This window comes from Lynx canadensis, chromosome B4, assembly GCF_007474595.2.
Source record: "Lynx canadensis isolate LIC74 chromosome B4, mLynCan4.pri.v2, whole genome shotgun sequence".
In the NCBI taxonomy this organism is placed as follows: Eukaryota; Metazoa; Chordata; class Mammalia; order Carnivora; family Felidae; genus Lynx; species Lynx canadensis.
The window spans coordinates 24,341,237-24,363,214 of record NC_044309.1 but is presented as its reverse complement, the minus strand read 5'-3'; the positions used below and the strand labels follow the sequence as shown (position 1 = coordinate 24,363,214).

At 41.6% G+C, this 21,978-nt stretch overlaps 2 protein-coding genes across 2 annotated transcripts in view; one reads left to right on the top strand and one right to left on the bottom strand.

The window, feature by feature from the left end:
• The window catches only part of LOC115517974 (amyloid beta precursor protein binding family B member 1 interacting protein), a 98,213-nt gene extending 89,647 nt beyond the window's left edge, over positions 1–8,566 (bottom strand). Inside the window, exon 1 of the mRNA XM_030321130.1 lies at positions 8,491–8,566. The gene's annotated coding sequence lies outside the window, so the exon portion shown is untranslated. The remainder of the gene's footprint in view (positions 1–8,490) is intronic.
• On the top strand, positions 7,888–16,701 carry LOC115518617. Its single transcript, XM_030322205.2, has 4 exons — positions 7,888–7,955; positions 8,119–8,797; positions 9,351–9,429; positions 14,426–16,701. Exons 1-3 carry the CDS (start codon positions 7,888–7,890, stop codon positions 9,384–9,386), a joined length of 783 nt encoding a protein of 260 aa, XP_030178065.1. The 3' UTR covers positions 9,387–9,429; positions 14,426–16,701.
• The last annotated feature ends 5,277 nt before the right edge of the window (positions 16,702–21,978 follow it).

The window sequence follows — 21,978 nt, the reverse complement described above, 5'->3', positions numbered from 1 at the left end:
AGAGTTGTTGTTGATGCTTATGAAGTAGTAGGTGGAAGCAACGAGACAGAGAGAGAGAGAGAGAGACTGAGAGAGAGAGAGAGAGAGATGGCGACCACTGTTGCCTATGGCAGCAGTTCACATTTTGCTGGATGTGGGTTTACGGCATACTGCTCCACTTATTTATTTCCATTCTTTCTCAGTCCTTGTTACTATTAGGAAGAATCCAAAAATAAGGTGGGAAGGGAAGAGAAAGAATAAAAAGGAAGGTAAGAAATGATAATTTGGGTTTGTTTTTGTTGCTCGAGAACTAACAAAGTATTTGAGTACAGGTTTAAATGTGAATTAAAATCAGGTTCCAGGGACAGACTCCATACTAATAGAAAACACTGTTCCCTTCTTTTTCCCTTTAGCTTACTTCATAATTCATCTAAGATGCTCTATGCAGCTGAGAAGTCAACACATAGTTAAGATACAATATTTGTGCCATTATCTAGAGTTGCACTGTCCAATTTGGTCACCACGAGTTCATGTGGTTACTGAGCACATGAATTGTGCCTAGTCCAAATGGAGATGTGGTCTAAGGGTGAAACGTGGTTGATCTGACCTAGTATGGAAAAATGAAAGAAGACTTCACCAATAATTTTAACATTACTTAAATTTAATGCAATTTAGCATAATTAATATTAATTAAGTGATCATTCAGGATACATATGAAATAAAATATATCCCCAAAATTAGTGTTACTTGTTTCTTTTTACTGTTTCTAATGTGGTTTCTTGAAAATTTAAAGTTATATACACGGTTGGTATTATATTTCTGTTGGACAGGGTTGGTCTGGAGTGCTACAGTTCTGTTATTACAAGTGCCTAAGCATTTGACTCAAAGATGATAGATTACGGTGACTGCACCATATGAACCTAATTTGAATATTACTCACCAAGTGTTAAATCAGAATTGCTCCATTTCCTTTCCCACTGAACTTCACGCTGCAGCACTGCCCAACTATTTCATACGTGTGGTGCCTGGGGTAGCCTTCTTTCCCTGGGATGCCTGGAAATACCTTTATCCTTCCAAGGGCCCCACAGTCACCTCCACATGATGTCTTCCCTATAATCACTCTTCATCGTATTATTTCTGTACCTATCATTGCATATCACACACTGGGATGTGTTTATTTACAGGTTTGTCTCTCCCACTCAGTTGGAAGCTTCTTGAGGTTAGGGGCCACATCTTATTCTATTTTATACCCTCCACACTGGACACATTGTTGGCCTTCAACAGATGTGTGTTGAAACTGAAAACAAAAGTTATAATTATAGCATGCTGAGCAGAGTTTCACGCAACTCAAACATATGCATAAGAGCCCTAAGCCCCTGTAAGCCTTGAGGGATGCTATCTCTGCTCTGACAGTGTCGTGAGCTACCTTGGGGTTTCAGCTTCTCTATTCAGTAGTGGTCTTATGAGCCATGTGTTTACAGCACTACATTCATGGCCCAAGCAACTTCGTTTCTGTTTGTTCCTTACAACAGGGGAAAAGTAATGTCACTGAATTAGTAAGCATGTTAAGAAATATTCTTGGTTTGCTAAGTAAGCCATATCACTTATGGAATTTAATCAGAAGGAAGCCATTCTCTTAAAAACAACAAAACAAGGGGCGCCTGGGTGGCGCAGTCGGTTAAGCGTCCGACTTCTGCCAGGTCACGATCTCGCGGTCCGTGAGTTCGAGCCCCGCGTCGGGCTCTGGGCTGATGGCTCGGAGCCTGGAGCCTGTTTCCGATTCTGTATCCCCCTCTCTCTCTGCCCCTCCCCCATTCATGCTCTGTCTCTCTCTCTGTCCCAAAAATAAATAAACGTTGAAAAAAAAATTAAAAAAAAAAAAAACAACAAAACAAACCCATACTATATCCTGAATCTACTTAGTTCATTGACCTGTCAGTTGTGAATTTTATGGTATTAGGAGACCTAAGCGAGTCTGTAATATTGTACTATAAATAGAGTAGCCTTAGATAAATTTACTTAATCAGTAATTTCATTAATATACTGTAAATCTCCTGCAAAAGATTTTATGGTATTCCCCCCTTCCCTAACTGATTCTTGTATTTTTTGAGATGAAATCTTAATAATGTATTTAACTGAAGACTGGAGTTTTGCCTGGTGAAAAACATAGTCTATTAACTGGTAATCAACCACTTGGTTGGTGTTCCACTAAATACTACCATTCCATAAGTACACTGCTTTGATGGCTCTTATAACCAGAACAAATGAAACGTCAGTTATCACCATTCCAGTAGCTACTTCCTAATGAGGTAGAAAGTACTTTCACTTTTCAAAATACTATAACCATGTCATCTAACATTCTTCAACAGCTACTAGTGAACCTTTGGCCCTGGTTGAACACTTGCATCCATCTGAAATCCAGCTGTGCCAAGAGAAAGCTCCCCTCTCTTCCAAATCTGGTCTTGGGTTTTGAAAATATAAATATCTTAACCTCTGGTTTAGATAAAAGTCTCCTTTGTGGAAAAGGCCTTTGTCCTTCCTCCCTCAGAATTTGCTGCTAAACACAATCATAGAAACCTTGTATTGCCTAATGTCCAGGTTACTAGTAATGACTTTATGAATGTGTCTTTAGTGTCTATTTTTTGCTTTTACAGTCATTAAAGATAATTTTCATTGTCTAGCATTTCATGGAAGTGGAATATTACTGATTAGTTGACTATATTCTTATTTCATCTGTATAAGATTACTAGTCAACCTTTTCAGCAAGTTTTTTTCTTTTTCTCCTTTCAGCAAGTTTTGAAAGAATGGTTAAAACTTTTTTCTTTTTCTAAAAGATCTGGTTTCATGTCCCATTTCTTTTTTTTTTAATTCTTTTAATGTCTACTTATTTATTTTGAGAGAGAGATAGCAAGCAGGAGAGGGGCAGAGAGAGAGGGAGACAGAAACCCAAGAAGGCTCTGCATCATCAGTGAGGAACCCAATGCCAGGCTTGAACCCACAAACCATGAGATCGTGACCTGAGCTGAAATAAAAAGTTGGATGCTTAACCGACTGGGCCACCCAGGTGCCCCTGTGTTCCATTTCTTTAACTCTCAAACCATCATTTCTAATTCTGTATACTGAGAATAACAACAATATCTTCCCAAATAGCTACTCAGCCTGAATGACTTCAGCCTTACATGTAATAAGCACATGGTTATTACCAATTGATACTTTATGTTCATATCCCAAACTGAACTTCTGACCATCTCCTCTCCAACCTCCCATGCCAATTGATGGCAATTCTATCTTCCACCTGTTTAGGTCAAGACTTTGGAATCATTGCTGACTCCTCTTTCTCTAACCCCATATCCATGCTGTCAAAAAATCCTGACCTCACCCTCAAAAAACATGATTCCCAAAGCTTCCTAATGGGCTCCTGGCTTTCATCCTCAAGCAGTCAGAGTGAGCCTTTTAAATATAAGTCAGATCATGCTACTCCTCTCCTCAGAATCCCACAACAGTCCCTCAATTTCACTCACAGTAAAAGCCAAACTTCTTACAATGGCCGACAAGACCTTACATGATCTGCCATCTCTTCATGCTCCTCTCCAGCCACATCTCCTGTTACTCTCGTCCTGCTCACCCACCTTATAGCCATGTGAGCTTCCCTGTTTCCTGAATATACCAGGAAGAACCCTGTCTTACAGCCTTGGCACTGGCTGTTCCCTCTGCTGGGAACACAGTGCTCTCAGATAGCCTGTTAGCTAACTCCTTCAAAACTTTGCTCAAATTGTATCTACACAGTGAGACCAAGCCTGACCACCTTATTAAATACTACAACTTTACTTTGCTCAACTGTGACTTTTTTATGGCACTTTTCACTTATTAAACCTATATTACTTACTTATTTATTATATTTACTGATTATTGTCTGTATCTCCCCGTTAGAATCCAAACTCCGCAATGGAGAGATCTTTGCCTCACCTACTCAGAAACACATTCAAACATCTAGAATAGCGCTTGGCAAATGTTTTTTAAATGACTGAATTGTATTTTCAGTAGAAATCTAAGTAATATGAAACACTGAACACTTCCTAATATATTTATTACCCTTAAAACTTATCCCCTGATGAATCTTGGTCACTTCAGTAATAACTAAGATACCCCTAACTATTTCTGTGGTACTTACTCTTAATCATTTATAACCTGCTTTGCTTTTTATTTTTAATTTTTTTTAATGTTCATTTATTTTGAGGGAGACAGAGATCATGAGCAGGAGAGGGGAAGAGAGAGAGGGATACAGAGAATCCCAAGCAGGCTTCACACTGTCAGCAAAGAGTCCGATGCGGGGCTCAGACTTAGGAACCGTGAGATCATAACCTGAGCTAAAACCAAAAGTCAGACACTTCACCCACAGAGCCACCCAAGCGCCCCATTACGCTATTTAAAATAAGATGTCTTCACTTAACAGGAGACTCTATTTATAACTGTGCTTACAGTCGGAGATTCTAATCCCAGTCTCCCAAGGGCCAGTGTCCTCTAATTCCCAGTTTGACATCTTTGCAAATGCATGTACATGCTTTCCAAATGCTTTTTTAAAAAAATCAGCACATTCAGAATACTGATATACAGAATATTCTACTGAGAAAAAAGGGGAACGCTATTGAGAGGACGTCAGAAGATGGACTGGTAATATTTTACTTCTTCAACTGGATGATAGGTATCCAGATGTTGGCTTTATTATTTGTTATAATTAACATATGCATTATACACCATCTTTTGTATGCATGAAACATTTCATAATAAAAAAGGACAAAATAAACCTAGTCTAGCTTACTTGTTCTACTACCGCTCTTTATTTTTCTTCCAGTTTGATAGGATATAGCTCCCTGGACATAAATCTTCTAGCCAGTTTGTGGAAACATAATTGCCATGTGACTTAGCATTTAAACCCTCTCCCTGCCCACAACCATCTCACTAATGAGTCTGTGATGTGAAACCAAATCAGAAAGACCTCCAGTAGAAATTTAAAAAAATATATACTCACTGCTTCATTGATTTAATCAACCTGGTGAGCTATCAAGAGGGATGAGCATAAAGATAAAAATGAAAACACGTGATGGCTGCCAAAGCAGAATTAATTTTTCAAAAAACATATATAAATATAATGACTTCACAACTGATTATAATATCCTGTCTTCCCACTGTTGCAAGGCAAGTTCCTTGGTTATCTTAATTTCATCCTCCCTGTACCCACTGTGGTACAGGGATCTCATATGTGCTTCCCCAGCACCTGACTCTGGTCATGTGTAGAACTGTACCCATTCATGTCCCCCCTTTCTAGGCTAGAAGAGCACTGAGCAAAGGGCCCATGTTTTTTCACCTTTTGAGCCCTGTCCCTGGTACAGCTCCTAGGGGGTGCCGTATGAGACTAGCTCAGTTCAAAGGTCAGCTCTGTTTCTTACCCTCTGCATAAGCTTCTTAACCAATCTTCAGAAAATGTTTGGAAACTGCATCACGAATTCCAGCTTCAGAGCATGTGCTGAGAAGGTGTGGTCCCTTGGAATGGTGCTGTATCTCTGCCTGCTCATGCCTCAGGGTTGGTACCAACAGAGCTCCCTGGGTCAGGGGCTTGTGACATTCTGATGGCATAACCCACAAGTGGAACTGCTATATCTGCACATTTAGTAAATGCTTTTTGAGTCCTAACTATGGTGCCAGGAATTTGGCTAGACAATGGGGATGCTGTGGTGGCAGGTCACATTCTCTAGTCCCTAGAAGCTGTCCACAGGCCCTGCCTTGTTACTGTGCATGTACAACCTTAGCCCCTTAAATTGATTATGGCTTATTCAACGCCATTCCTTAATGCTGCTGTTCTCTCTTCTCAAGAGAAATCTGTTAACTTTTCCAAATAGCAGTTTTCCCTACAAATCATGTTTCTCATAACTATAATACAGAAAAACATGACTATACAACCAGTGTGAGCTATACCCTCAATCTAACACCTCAAATCCTGGCATTTATGATGTACTTCAATTTGTAATAATTGCTTAAACTTTAAGCTACTTGCCACAGAGGATGACAGAACTGACATAAAATATGGACATATTTAAGGGTGCCTGGGTGGCTCAGTTGGTTGAGTGTCTGACTTCAGCTCAGGTCATAATCTCATGGTTGGGGAGTTTGAATTCCATACGGGGCTAGCTGCTGTCAGCCTGTCAGCACACAGCCTGCTTCAGTCCCCTTCTCTCTGCTTCTTCCCCACTTGTGTTCTCCCCCCAAAATAAAATAAAGTTTAAAAAAATACTTAGACACATTTACATCCTAAAAAATTAATTATGTTAATAAGAATTGTTCTATTTCCAGGTGAGAATTACTAAGATCATTCTATTGCCTATAAAATAAACTATGAGGTCTTTAGCATTGAAAATATTTTGGTGTGATAAACTATGAAATGCCAACTTAATTTATATAAGATTTATGGACTCACTGAAAGGTTTTGGACATAAAAATACTTAAAATAAGATGGAAGAGGATTAGAAGTAAACAAAAATAATAATGCTTTTGAAAGTAGGATGGTTTAAAGAAATTCAGAGTGGCATATCAAACAGACATTTATGGCAACAAATTTTATAAATAGCTCATTCTAATAATAATATGAAAATATCTAAAACTTTTTTACTATGAGTGAATAAAGGTAAAAAAAAGTGGATGATTGTTATACATTCCTAGGATATAAAAATAAGAAAAAATTAATGGACACAATATATATAACCTTGTAAGTACTGTGTTTAAGATTTAAAGTAACTAAATCATTAAGTAATCCATACCACAAAGTTATATCTCTTGAGGAGTAATAATTGAAGAATTTTGGAATCTAATACTGACCTGTCCAAGCTTGAGCACATCAATTCTCTACCTCAGTTTTTTCAACAGAATGGAAACCTGCCATTTTACATATAGAACAAAAACGGACCATTTTTGGAGGACCTTCTATAGAAACAAAGGGCCTCAAAACTGTTGATATTTCAGACTTTAACAAAATATGTTATCAGTATGATTTTCTCCATTCTTTTCTGTGTGATCAGCAATTCTAACTTTGCTAGTATTCTAGGCAGGACAAATTCAAAGAATTTATAGCTGTTCCCCAATTGCTATTATAATGACAGACATACTCTAGTCAAACAAATTCGCTTTCCTCTCAGGTCCAGGGAGGTTAAGGCAACTTAATCAAGGCCAACCTTGTCTAGTTAAAGGCGGATTTGGAGCTTGAATCCAAATCTCCCAAATACCCAGAAAAAACCCACAAGCATTAGTATCAGTGTGAAATGGTTATGTGTTAACAGCCTGAAGATGACATTAAATTTCTTAGACCTTTCACAACACGTTGAACAGACAGGAAATACCACCCGGAAGACATTATAGAAGATTTCTCAGTAGTTTTTTTGTTAATTTTGCTAGCCAATCTTAACTGTAAGACTACTGCAGTGGGGCCTGAGGGAAAATTGGCATTGGAGGTTCATTCCAAGGGACAAAAGCTGTCTTTCTGAAATTTCTGTTCAGAGGCCCAGAATTTAAAATTAGTAGTAGGTAGTAAGTACCCTTGCCTTTATTTAAACCACATTTTGCTACCAGAAATAATATCCTTGGGAGTAATCAAGTCATGCACCTTTTCTCTATGTTACTTTCCTCTGATACTGCTTTTTTTTCTAATGTCCACATTTAAAGTTCTTCTTCAACAGCTTTACTCTGAGTGGCACTAGGAAACTACACATTTACCTTTCCACAATGGTATGAAGAAGAAATACCTTCCCGAAAAGACAGTAAGAGGTGCAAGGGACAAAGTCTCCTGGGGGACTCCTGGGCTGAGGTCCCCTGGATGTAAGGGCATCCCAGTTAGTTTCCTTCATGCTATAAAACGTCACTATGGGCATTCCCCCCAAACCAAATTATGAAACTTACACCTGCTGTCCAAATCTTTCCTCTACCTTACTGTAAAATGAAAAGGACAATCACTGGTAAAGATGTTTTTAAAACGACGAAAGAATTGTCCAAAAGTTTTAAAGTACGGTAACACTAAAATACATCAGACTTCGATCGTCACTCCCATTCTTGCACGACTTGCATTTAATCTAAGGTGCCCTAAAATGCCCCCAGGAATTCCTCCAGAAGGGTCAAGTTGGGGCTCTGGACAGCTGAACAGGTGAGGGTTCATACGGGTTCCCCGACTATCTCTGAAGCAACTTTCTGGGCAGGAAATCAGTCAAATTGTGATGAAAGCGAACGCAGGGAAGACGAGCCCGCGCCCCAACCCCCCGCGTGGCCGGGTCAAGTACTCAAGTCGGCGGAGGGGACCCGGGGGGACGCGCTCCCCTCGAGGGCCAAGCGGGGGGAGCGCGTTCTCCCGGCCAACGCGGGGAGCTGGGTCGGGCCCCGGAGCAGACCCGCTGGACACACAGGGTCCCGCGGCAGCCCCGAGGGTCCCGGCTGCAGCTCTCAGGGCGCCCGGACGGGGCCGGCGCCGCTTACCTCGACGGCTGCGTGGGGACTCGGCGGAGCTCGGCTGGGACTCCGCGCGGGCGGGGCGCGGGCCGGCGGCGGGGCAGCGGCGTGGCAGGCGACGCGGCGCACTGGACTCCACCCGGGCTCAGGTCCGCCGCCTCGGGGAGGAAGTGGTGTCAGCCCTGCCCTTCCCACGCAGCGCGCAGACGTGAGGCGCCCGCCGCGCCGCTTTGCATCGAGGTGCCACGAGGGCGCTCGGTTCGAGACACACACGGAGGAGTACGGGTGGATGCAGACTCTTGAAACTCGGGGACTGCTTTTTCCAACTAATCGGGTCTGTGCCTCGCTTCTACACCACACCCTCGAAAGTTGTTTTTTTTAATTCTGGGAAAAGTTGGGCCTTCTTCCCTCATCCCGCCCCTACGCGCGTCCCCTTCCCTCCGGAGCGTTCCCTAGCGAATTGAGTCTTCTCGGTCGCTCGCTATATTAGTGACTAAGGGATCTGGGGCCAGATGATGGCTCCAAAAAACCCGAGAACCTCATCTATTTTGCAACGGTCTTCCTAAGTGTTTACTTCAGCCCTTTGTGCGCTTCCTCTTTCGATCCTGTTGAGCAAGGCCGGATCTGCCCGCCGCGCGCAGCCCACCTGCTGGGGACGCGGCGCGTGTGTGCGGAGCGCGGGGGGCCCCGCGCGTGCGCGCCTGCCCGCCCCTCCCCGCCCCCCGCGTGCGCGCCTGCCCGCCCCTCCCCCGCACGGGTCCGCAAGCGAGCAGGTCCCAGCGGGAGTCCTGGGTGGGGTTGCGGGGTTGGAGGTCGGATGTGGAAGGGCGCGCTCCGCGCAGCCAATGTCTCAACTCTCGGATGGCAACCCTCCCCTCCCCCCAAAGCTTAAGGACACTGAGTTGGCGCGGGCGAAACTGTGAAGAAACAGGCGCTCTGACACGTTGCCGGTGGAACTCCAAAATGGTACGAACCCGGTGGCGGCGAATTCGGCAACAGCTATTTAACTTGCGTAGGCAGTTACCCTTTGATCCAGAAATCCCACTTCTAAGAATGTATTACAGTGATGAAAAGAAGCAATGCATATATCCACGCCCATTCTTGGCCGCAGGATTTGTAATAGCAAAGGACTGACTGGACGTAGTCCGAGATTCTTTGGGAGTGGAGCCTCCTGGGAGAAAGTGGGGAGATCCGAAAATACAGAAGTTAGAAACAGTTTGTGAGTGGGATTGAATTTACCGCGTCTTCCCTACAGGGCCGTGTCTTAAAGGGCCTCCCCGCCGTGTGGGGAAGGAAGGTGGTGGAGAAGACCTAAAGACATACAGATATATTAGACACACAAATCTATTGGGTAAATTAAGATAGTTCGGCCATTTATTTAAGGAAAAACTATTAACTCATCTAAGAACAATAAAAATAGTTGTGAAGAAAATTCTTGCTGAGAAAGCAAGTTAATATTTACCATATTAAGTAACGTAAGTGTTTTGAAGGCAGTTGAAAGGTGAGAGTGATGGTAGTAGGGATGGAGCCTTATATTAATTAGGATCCTCAAGGAAGAGCTTTTTTGATAAGTGTTAGTTGAGCCAGACCTAAATGACATGAGAGATTCATTCATGTCGATTTGGGGATGAGAATGTTTAAAGGCTCTGGGTTAGGAAGGCACTTGAGATGTTGGGAAAACAGCAAGGAAGCTAGTATGGATGGAGCGCAGTGACAGGGAAACAGGTGGTGTATGAGATCAAAGAGGAAATTGTGGCCAGATAACGTGTGGTCTTTCTGGCTGTGGTCGGGACTTTACTCTGAGACAGGAAGCAGCCATTGGAAGGTTCTGAACATAGTACTATACGGAAAGTCAGGTGAAGCAATGGAGTGACTTTCACAGGAGAGGAAGAGAGCAGGCAATACCTCTCTGCAAAGTCATGAAAAGGAGCAGCCATTCAGAGGCTTGGAAGAACATTCCAAGAGAAGAAAGAGCAAGGAAAGGTCTTGAGATGGGAACATAGAAGGTTAGAAAGAGGGCCCATGTGTCTAGCATACAGCAAAAAAAGTAGGGCATTGGTAACAGATGGGGACAGAGAGGTAAGCAGGGACCACATTAGGCAGTGGCTTGGGGTCAGCCTTGAGGACTTTGACTTTTATTCTGATTGCAGTGGGGAGCCATTGGAAAGATTTTAGGAAGTAAGTACATGCCTGGACTTTTGCTGTACGTCATCATGCTGGTTGGTGATTGGAAATGGATCGAATGGAGCAAGACAAAGGGCAGTGAGAGATCATTCAGTGGGCTGTGGCAGTAATCCAGGTGAAAGATGATGGCGGTTTTGGTTAGTATCCTGAAGATGGGGATGATGGGAAGAGTTTGGATTCAAGATATGATTTCAGAGCAGAATCACCAATGTTTGCTGATGGGCTGCCACAGGAGTGGGAGAGTGGCAGAAGGGATTAGGAATTGAGTGTAAGCCAGTGTGACTGCAGTCCTGAGGGCTCTGGTGTGAGGCAGGGCTAGACGAAGAAGGGTCAGTAGGGAGAGACCATGTAGGACCATGTGGACCATGTTGAAGGTTGTTTTCTCATCTTAAAAGCAATGAGATTGTGTTAAGAATACTTTAAGCTGGCAGGATTTATGTTTTAGGAAAATCACTTTGGCTGTAGTTTGGGGAATTAACCAGATGAAGAGAAGAATGGGTGCAGGAAGATTTCTGAGCGAGGCTGGCTGAGAGATTTACAGTGGTTTGGACTAGATTGGTGACAGTGGAAATGGAAATAAATGGATGGACCTGAGAGATATTTATAAGGTAGTTGATAGGAGGCAGTGATGACTGGATTTGAACAGAGTGAGGAAGAGGGAGGAGCCAAGGATGACCACTAAGATGCAGACTTGGATAATGATGGATGTCATTGCCGTTCAATGAGATGAGTGGTGGGTGCAGGGGGAGACTGGGGGAGGGGAAGATAGTGAGTTTTATTTTGAACAAGTTGAGTATGATAAACTTTTGAGACGTGTGAGTGGAGACCTCATGTAGAGAGATGTGTAAGGGGCTGATGCTCAGAGTGTGGTTTACAGTTAGAGATACACAGGTTGGCTAATCTACCCACAGGTGGCCATTGATGAGATAGATGGCTTAGAAGTGAGTAAGATGAGAAAAAGACCTTATGCTAAGCTTTAAGGAATGTCATCATCAAAGTAGAGGAAGTTGAGCCTGAAAAGGAGACAGAGGGAGAGCTCTGATGGGGTGGGAGGCAAACCAGGAGAAGGTGGTGTTGAGGAATTCACAACAGTGGGAGTGTGCAGCCATGTCTGGGGCTGTTAAGAGTAATATAAGATGAAGATCAAGACGTACCCATTAACTTGAGCCATATTAACGATCACAGAGATGTATTATTTTAAATGTTTATTTATTTTGAGAGAGAGAGAGAGCTGGGGAGGGGCAGAGAGAGAGGGAGAGAATCCCAAGCAGACTCCATACTGCCACTGCAGAGCCCCAGGCAGGCCCTGATCTCACAAACTGTGAGATCATGACCTGAGCTGAAATCAAGAGTCAGGCGCTCAACCAATTGAGCCAACCAGGCACCCCACAGAGACCTATTTTTAATAGCATGTTGGGGCTGGAGGCCAGATGGGCTAAGGAGTGAATAGGTGAGCAAAATAACCCTTCTGAGTAGTTTGCCTGTAAAGAGGAGAAGGATAGGGAGGTAGAGAGTCAGCCATGTGAAATTGAGAAAGATTTTATTTTATTTTTTTAAATGGTTTTCAAGTAGGAAGAAACCAGATGAGATTGAAGGATTAAATATTAAAGAGAGAGTAGAAATAATGGATGGTGAAAAGTTTTCAAGTTCTTTTTTTCTTTGTAATTGAAATATAGTTTATAATATTATATTAGTTTCAAGTGTACAACATAGTGATTTGACGATTATATACATTATGAATGCTCACCATGGTAAGTGTAGTTGCCCTTATTACCATATGAAATTATTGCTATATTATTGACTATATTCTCCATGCTGTACTTTTCATCCCTGCGACTTATTTAATTTATAACTGAAAGTTTGTACCTCTTAATTCCCCTCACTGATTTTGCCTGTCCCCCCAACCTCCTCATCTCTGGCAACCACCAGTTTGTTCTCTGAATTTGTGAGTCTGTTTCTGTTTTTTGTTCATTTGTTTTGTTTTTTAGATTTCACATATAAGGGAAATCATGATAATTGTCTTTCTCTATTGGACTTATTTTACTTAGCGTAATACCTTCTATGTCCATCTGTGTTGTTACAAATGGCAAGACTTCATTCTATTATATATATATACACTGTATCTTCTTTATTCATTTATCTATTGATGGACACTTAGGTTGTTTCCATATCTTGGTTATTGTAAATCATGCTGCAATAAACATAGGGGTGCATATATCTTTTCAAATTAGTGTTTACTTTTTCAACTGGTAAATACCCAGAAGTAGAATTACTAGATCATATGGTATTTCTTTTTTTAATTTTTTGATGAACCATCATACTGTTTTCCAGAGTGGTTGCACCAGTTTACCTTCCCACCAACAGTTCACAAGGGTTCCTTTTCTCCACATCCTCACCAAACTTGTTATACCTCCTCTTTTTGATGCTAGCCATTCTGACAGGTGTGAGGGGATATGTCATTGTAGTTTTTTTTTTTTTCAACGTTTATTTATTTTTGGGACAGAGAGAGACAGAGCATGAACGGGGGAGGGGCAGAGAGAGAGGGAGACACAGAATCGGAAACAGGCTCCAGGCTCCGAGCCATCAGCCCAGAGCCTGACGCGGGGCTCGAACTCAAGGACCGCGAGATCGTGACCTGGCTGAAGTCGGACGCTTAACCGACTGCGCCACCCAGGCGCCCCTGTCATTGTAGTTTTGATTTGCATTTTCCTGATGATTAGTGATGTTGAACATCTTTTCATGTGTCTGTTGGCCATCTGTAATTCAGGTCCTCTGCCAATTTTTTAACTGCATTATTTGTTTTGTTGGTGTTGAGTTGTATGAGTTCTTATATATTTTGGATATTAATCCTTTATCATATATATCATTTGTAAATATATTCTTCCATTCAGTAGCGTGCCTTTTGGTTTTGTTGATGGTTTCCTTCACTGTGCAAAAGCTTTTAGTTTGGTATAGTTCCAATAGTTTATTTTTGCTTTTGTTTCCCTTGCTTGAGGAAACAGATCCAGAAAAGTATTGCTATGGCCAATATCCAAGAGTTTACTCCATATGTCTTCTAGGAATTTTATGGTTTCAGGCTTCACATTTATGTCTTTAATCTATTTTGAGTTTATTTTTGTGTATGGTATGGGGCTGTCTAGTTTCACCACCACCATTTCCTGAAGAAACTACCTTTTCCTCATTGTATATTCTTGGGTCCTTAAATAAAGAGAAATAAGATTTTCTGTATTTTACCAGAGGAAGAAAGGTGGGTTTAGAGTAGACAAGGAATTTCTTATTTTTGATAGCTGTGAGATAAGGAAGTTCTCATTTAAAGCCTCTATTGTCTTTTATATGGTAAGAAGAGAAGTAGAGGCTTCTGCTGGGAGTGTGATAGTAGGGACTATCATAGACAATCATAGATTTGGGGAACTGGAGAAAGTTTGACAAGGTCATTGCAGAAAATGTGACTAGAAAAATTTAATGAGATTTCCAGGCAGCCCGAGAATCTATTTGAAATCGGCGATGATGGTGGAAGCAATCTGCTCAGTCGTGTGACTCTCCTGCAAAGCTAGGTTCCCTAGGTTTGGAGAAAGTTTAGCTGTCATGGGAGTAGCTAGCTGAACAGGCCAGCTGGAAGGAAAGGTTATTGTGGTCAGAAGGTAGGCGGATTGAATTTTCCTTCTGGAGGTATCGACATTATTATGGGTGCTGACAATGTCCAGAATGTGACCATGGGCCTGGGTGGCTGATGTGACCAATGAAATGGGAGACCAAAGGATTATGTATATCTTCCCAGGTAACCGTTTAAGTCATCCAGGATTAGGGTGGCCCATAACTTACTGCTGAGACTGAGCCACTTCTGAGAGTACCAGAATGTTAACTGGATGAGAAAGCAAGAAACAGGTATGATTCATGACTCTTCCAAACAAACAGAATGATGCTAAGATTTAAAGTCATTTTAAAGGAAGACTGGGAGTCAGGTGTCAGAGCAGGGCTGACTGGGATTTGTGGAGATGACAGATCTGAAGAGGGAGACAGAGTAGTTTGCCCAAACGGCACTTCTCAAAAGAAGTTAGTTTGCTTTTTGCTTTCTTTTGTTTTGAATAAAAGGAGGAGCCACTAACGGTCTGCCCACAGTAATGGGGACAATGGGCAACAGCAAAGTCACCTTCTGAACTTAAGGTACATGGAGTGTGAAGAATAAACGATTTTTCCTTGAGAAAGCTGCAATGGACATGGTGTCCTCCAGGCAGAGTTAAAGTTCCAGGACAGAGGAGCGCACCAGGAATAGCCTCATGATACAGGAGTGGCAGTGAGAGAGTTTGGGATGTGGGAGAGACAAGGGCTGAATGAATCACAGGCAGGGAAGAACACAATGTCATGAGACGGTGGTGTGGGAGAAACTTCCTCTGCTGACTTCTTCTTTGTGGAGGGACCAGTGGAGCAGTCTTCCTGGAGTATCTCTGAGGACAGTGGGTAGTGGCTAGACAACGTGGGCTCTGGCACCGTGGAGGAACACAGTTAAAGTTTAAGCTGAGTTGGATTTTAACTGTGTCTTACTACCTTACTCTTTCGGCATGTTTCCTCCTGGCCAAATAGCATCTACCTTCTGACAAGGGACCTGTGTTGACCTGAATTAAGATTTCTGCTACTTTGGGGGTGGGGAGTGGGAAGGTATTTTTTTTCTTTTGGTTTAGCACTTCATAAAGTTTTGCCTGTTCATTTTATTTGGATTGCCCTTAATTGTCGGGAATATTTGCCTCTGATTTAAATACACAACTTTAATGCCATCTGCAATGGACTGTGTTTTCCAAAGAAGGCCATGACTGTATCTCTCTTACCCATCAAGAAGTGGAGTCCCTTTCTCTCCCTCCCCCTTGAATGTGGGTGGACCCTGTGACTGCTTTGGCCAATAGAAGACAGCAGAAGTGATGGTGGACTTAGCACTTATTGGCTGGCAGCATCTCTTCCTGCCTCCTTTAGCCCTGAACACCCATGAAGGAGGCTACTCCATCAGAGAGAGAGACCACATGAAGGAGCACTGAGGCATCAGCCATGAGGTGAAGATGCCATCTTGGACACCCAGCCCCATCAAACCTTCAGAAGATCCCAGCCCCAGTTCTTATCCAAATGCAGGTACACCAGAGAGCATGGAGAACCACCCAGATGCATCAACCCACAGATTCCTGAGAGATCATGATAAATAGCTGTATCAAGCCTCTAAGTCCTGGTTTGTGCTCAAGGCTTCTTGGGGACCTCTGTGTCTCATGTTTGTGTCGTAGTAAAGCTTTGTGCTTTGACTTTTAAAATATAAACTGATAAAAACAATAACTGTTTGTGGTTTCTATTTTAACCAGTATACCATTATTAATTATATGTTTTGTATATAGCATATGTATTTTCTCTTGCCTGTTAACAAACTCTTCCCTCTGCCTGACCTCTGACCCTCTACTTGTCCTTTGGCCACTGTTCTCAGATATTCCTTTCCTTCCACACCCTGGTGATAGTGGGAGGAGCACCAGAAAGGCTGGATGGAAGAATAGAAGCAGGAGAAGGGTAGGGAAGAAAAGAGAGAGCCCAAGAAGGCTTGGGAGAGGATTTTTGGTGGGTAGCTGAGAGCAAAACAATGAGAAAGATATTTTGGGGACATTGCTGGGTATGAGAGAGGTAGAGAGTGAGAAGAAAGAGAGGAAAGGAGTTTTAAGACATGTGGACTTGATGTAAAAAGAAACTTGGCTGATGGTTTCTTTGCATTGACAGTGCACAGAGGCTATGCCCATGGGAGCCCAGTGGTAGGTTACTTAATAAGCATTAACATCTTTGAAATACTGAGATATATATGCATACACTGTATCTTCCCAGTGTATGTGTCTGTAAAGCAGTGATCCTTGCTACCCAATATCACTGAGTAAAAGTATAAAAGAGATGGAGGTTGTTTGATTTGCAAGGAACGAAATCTATTCAAACTGGCTGAAGCCAAAATAAGCTCTTGGAGAGAAGCTCTGGTAGCTCATTGAACTCAGACAGGAAGTATAGCTGGGCTGCTTGAGGGGTGATACTAAGAAGTAGAGGTAGACCAGGAAGTCTCTACTTTATTTTTTCTTTAAAAAATTTTTTTATTGTGATAAAATAAACAAGACATAAATTTATCATCTTAACCATTTTCAAGTGTACAGTTCAGTGATGTTAAATACATGAATAATGTTCAGCCACCACCACCATCCATCTCCATAGCTCTTTTCATCTTTTTTTTTTTTTAAACATTTATTTATTATTGAGAGACAGAGAGACACAGAGCGTGAGCTGGGTAGGGGTAGAGAGAGGGGGAGACATAGAATCCGAAGTAGGCTGTAGGCTCCGAGCTGTCAGCACAGAGCACGATGAGGGGCTCGAACTCACAAACTGCAAGATCATGACCTGAGCCGAAGTCATTGGCCCAACCAACTGAGCCACCCAGGGGCCCTGCTCTTTTCATCTTTTAAAACTGAAACTCCACACCCATGAACACTAACTCCCCTGTTCTCCCCTCCCCCAGCCCTGGATAACCCATCATTCTGCATTCTGCCTGTTTTTCAGTATTCCATGTAAGTGGAATCATATAGTATTGGTCTTTTTAAAACTGGCTTATTTTACTTAGCATAATATACTTAAGTTTCATTCAGGTTATAGCTTAAGTCTCATTTGCCTTGCTTTTTAAAGCTGAATGAGGGGCGCCTGGGTGGCGCAGTCGGTTAAGCGTCCGACTTCAGCCAGGTCACGATCTCGCGGTCCGTGAGTTCGAGCCCCGCGTCAGGCTCTGGGCTGATGGCTCGGAGCCTGGAGCCTGTTTCCGATTCTGTGTCTCCCTCTCTCTCTGCCCCTCCCCCGTTCATGCTCTGTCTCTCTCTGTCCCAAAAATAAATAAAAATGTTGAAAAAAAAATTTAAAAAAATTTAAAGCTGAATGATATTCCATATTATATATACACACACACACACACACACACACACATTTTTGCTTATTCATTCTTTCACTGATGGACCCTTGGGTTGCTTCCGTGTTTTAGCTATTGTGAATAATGCAAATATCTCTTCAAGTCCCTGCTTTCAGTTCTTTTGGGTGTATACCCAAAGTGGAATTGCTGGGTCATATGGTAATTCTATTTTTAATTTTTTGAAGAACTGCCATACTTTTTCCACAGTGGCTGTATAATTTTACATTCCCATCACCAGTGCATAAGGTTTTGATTTTTCCACATCTTCACCAAAGCTTATTTTCTGTTTTTGTTTTCTTTTTTGATAGTAGCCATCTTAATGGGTATCTTACCGTGGTTTTGATTTTCATTTCTCTAATGATTACTGATGTTAAACATTATTTCATGTGCTTATTGGCTATTTGTATATCTTCTTTGGAGAAATGTCTGTTAAGTCCTTTGCCCATTTTTTAATTGGTTTGTTTGTTTGTTTGTATATTCTGGATATTAATTCTTTATTAGATATATGATTTGCAAGTATTTTCTCCCATTTTATTTTTTTTTTTAATTTTTTTTCAACGTTTATTTATTTTTGGGACAGAGAGAGACAGAGCATGAACGGGGGAGGGGCAGAGAGAGAGGGAGACACAGAATCGGAAACAGGCTCCAGGCTCTGAGCCATCAGCCCAGAGCCTGACGCGGGGCTCGAACTCACGGACCGCGAGATCGTGACCTGGCTGAAGTCGGACGCCCAACCGACTGCGCCACCCAGGCGCCCCTCTCCCATTTTATGAGCTGTCTTTTTACTCTGTGGATATTGTCTTTTGATACACAAATTAAAAAAAAATTGTTTTAATGTTTATTTACTTTAGAGAGAGAGCATGAGCAGGGGAGGGGCAGAGAGAGAGGGAGACAAAGAATCTGAAGCAGGCTCCAGGCTTTGAGCTGTCAGCACAGAGCCCAACATGGGGCTCGAACCCATGAATCACGAGATCACAACCTGAGCCAAAGTCAGACACTTAACTGACTGAACCACCCAGGCGCCCAAGATACACAAAATTGTTAAGTTTTTGTGAAGTCCAATACATCTGTTTTTAATTTGGTTGCATTTTATTGGTGTCATGGCTAAGAAATCATTGCTAAATCCAGTGTCCTGAAGATTCTGCCCTATGCTTTCTTCTAAAGTTTCATGGTTTTGGGTCTTCCATTGAAGTCTTTGATACATTTTGAATTAATTTTTTAACAATTTAATTTATTTTTAGAGAGAGAGACAGCATGCAAGTGGCAGGGGGGCAGAGTGAGAGAGAGAATCTTAAGCAGGCTCCATGCTCAGCATGGAGCCCAAAGCAGGGCTCGGTCCCATGACCTGATCATGACCTGAGCTGAAGTCAAGAGTCAGATGCTCAACCAACTGAGCTATCCAGGTGCCCCTTGAGTTAATTTTTGTATATGTTATTGGATAAAGGTCCAATTTTATCTTTTTGTATGTGGTTATCCATCTTTCCCAGCACCATTTGTTGAAGAGACTGTATACCCATTGTATGGTTTTGGCAGCTTTGTCCAAAATCATTTGACCATATGTGTGTGACTTTATTTCTGGCCTCTCCATTCTCTTCCATTGCTCTACATGTCAGTCTTTATGCTAGTACTACACTGTTTGATTACTGTAGCTTTGCAGTAAGTTTTGAAATCAGAAAGTGTGGGTCCTCCAGCTTTGTTCTTTTTTAAGATTGTTTTGTCTATTCAGAGTCCCTTGGGAATACATATGAATTTTAGGATGGGGTTTTCTATTTCTGCAAAAATGCCATTGAGATTTTGATCCAGATTGTACTGAATCTGTAGATTGCTTTGGGTAATATTGACATTTTAACAATATTAAGTCTTCCAATCCATGAACATGGGATGTGTTTCCATTTAGTTATGTCTTCCATAATTTCTTTAAGCAATGTTTTGTGGTTTTCATTGTATAAGTCTTTCAACTCTTTGCTTAAATTAATTCCTAAATACTTTATTCTTTTTTATGCTATTGTAAATGGAATTGTTTTCATAATTTTCTTTTCAGATGGTTCATTGTTAGTATGTAGAAATGCAACTGATTTTTGCATGTTAACTTTTTTTTTTTTTTAATTTTTTTTTTTCAACGCTTATCCATTTTTGGGACAGAGAGAGACAGAGCATGAACGGGGGAGGGGCAGAGAGAGAGGGAGACACAGAATCGGAAACAGTCTCCAGGCTCTGAGCCATCAGCCCAGAGCCCGACGCGGGGCTCGAACTCACGGACCACGAGATCGTGACCTGGCTGAAGTCGGACGCTTAACCGACTGCGCCACCCAGGCGCCCCGCATGTTAACTTTGTATCCTGCTACTTTGCTGAATTCATTTGTTCTAACAGTGTTTGTTTGTTTGTTTGTTTGTTTGTTTGTTTGTTTTGGTGTGGAATCTTTAGGGTTTTCTATAGAGGAGATCTTATCATTTGCAAACAGAGATAATTTTACTTTTTCCTTTCCAATTAGGATTCCTTTTATTTCTTTTTTGTGCCCAGTTGTTCTGGCTAGAAGTTCTAATATTATGTTGAATAAAAGTAGTGAGAGTGTACATCCCTGTCTTGTTCTTAATCCTAGAGGAAAACAATTTCAGTCTAACACCATTGAGTGTGATATTTGCTATGGGTTTTCAGATATGGCTGTTACTAGGTTGAGATAGTTTCCTTCTGTTACTGATTTCTTAAGAATTTTTATCATGACAGGATGTTGAATTTTGTCAAGTGCTTTTTCTCTATCCATTGAAATGATCATGTGATTTTCTTTCCCTTTATTCTGTTTATGTGGTATATTATATTGATTGATTTTCATATGCTGAACCACCCTTGCATTCCAGGAATAAATTGCACTTGGTCATGGTGTTTAATCCTTTCAACATGCTGCTGAATTTTGTTTGCTAGTGTTTTGTTGAGGATTTCATTTCTCCTTTTGTGCTCATATGATTTATGTCTAATATTCTCCACCTAACTCCTTTTTTTCTTCTTTTGCTGCAAATTAACATTTTTGCTATAGGTCAAACATGGCCACTGCCTTGGGGCAGATCTCATGGACTCCAGACTCTGAGATAGAGATTACTGTGCAGAAAGTTTGTTGCAAATGATCTCAGGAACAATGCTTGCAAAGGAGTGAAGGAAGAAGGATGGAGACGGAGAAGTTTGGCTATGATATATTGGCAATAGAAGCTTTAGCCAATTCTACAGACAGCTTTAAGAATGGGAGGCAGGACCTTTGCTTGCCCCTTATTAACCAGCCATTGGATGCTGGCTGTCTCTGGGGAGGAGGCTGTGCCCTTAGACAGAATGTCTCCCTTTGGTCAAGGACAGTTTCTGGAGAGGGACTCAAGTATAAACAGTCAGCAGCTACCACTGCTATAAAGGAGACATTGAACCTGGGGCATCCATTCAGCTACCTAGTCCAGATTGACGTTCTGTCACATCTCAAACACCAACTGGGACTGAAGAGAGTTATTATGTTCCATTTTCAAATTCCTGGGAGCTAGAATCTGATTGGCCATGTTTGATTAGGTATCTTCTGATCAGCTCTGGCTCTGGAAGTGAATTTTTATGAGGTATATTATCTCCTAGGTACTGATATGTTTGCTGATATCCAACTATCAAAACAATTGTAATTTGTCTTTGAATGTAAATGCAAATTAGTGAAGATTTGGTAGTCTCTAAAGCAAATATTATTTGCTTAACATTTTTGTGGAAGAGAAGTTATGATATGTTGAAATAGTGGCAAACATTTAGATAAATATGATTCTAAAAGTCAGTGTTTGTACAGGGAGGGATGTGTGGGTGGAGAGGTCATGTAAAAAATAAGAAACATCCAAACCCACATTTATCCAGAAGACAGACTGAATAATTACCTTTTAACAGCATTTTTGTTTACCATCTCTACAGTTTTACCTTTTCCAGAATGTTCTATACATGAAATAATACAGTGTATAGCCTCTTCAGATTGGCTTTATTCACATAGCAGTATGCATTTAAATTGATCCAAGTCTTTGTGTAGCTTCACAGCACATTCCTTTTGTCACTAAAAGGTATTCTATTGGATAGTTACACTGCAGTTTGTTTATCCATTCACCAAGGACATCTTGATTGGTCCCAATTTTTGGCGATTATGAATAAAACCGCTTTGAACATTCACATGCAGAATTTTGTATGGACATAAATTTTCAAAGCAGTTGGCTAAATTCCTAGGAGCATGATTTCTGGCTCATATAGTAAGGCTGTGTTTAGCTTTGTGTGAAACTGCCAAACCATCCTCCAAAGTGATGGTACCATTTTGTATACCCATCAACAATAAATGAGAGCTCCTATTGTTCGTCATCCTCACCAGCAAATGGCATTG

Coding starts and splice junctions, on each gene's coding strand:
- LOC115518617 (XM_030322205.2), top strand. CDS start 7,888: ATGGGCATTCCCCCCAAACCAAATTATGAAACTTACACCTGCTGTCCA. Junction 7,956..8,118: donor AATCTTTCCTCTACCTTACT/GTAAAATGAAAA, acceptor AAATGCCCCCAG/GAATTCCTCCAGAAGGGTCA. Junction 8,798..9,350: donor TGCTTTTTCCAACTAATCGG/GTCTGTGCCTCG, acceptor CTCCCCCCAAAG/CTTAAGGACACTGAGTTGGC.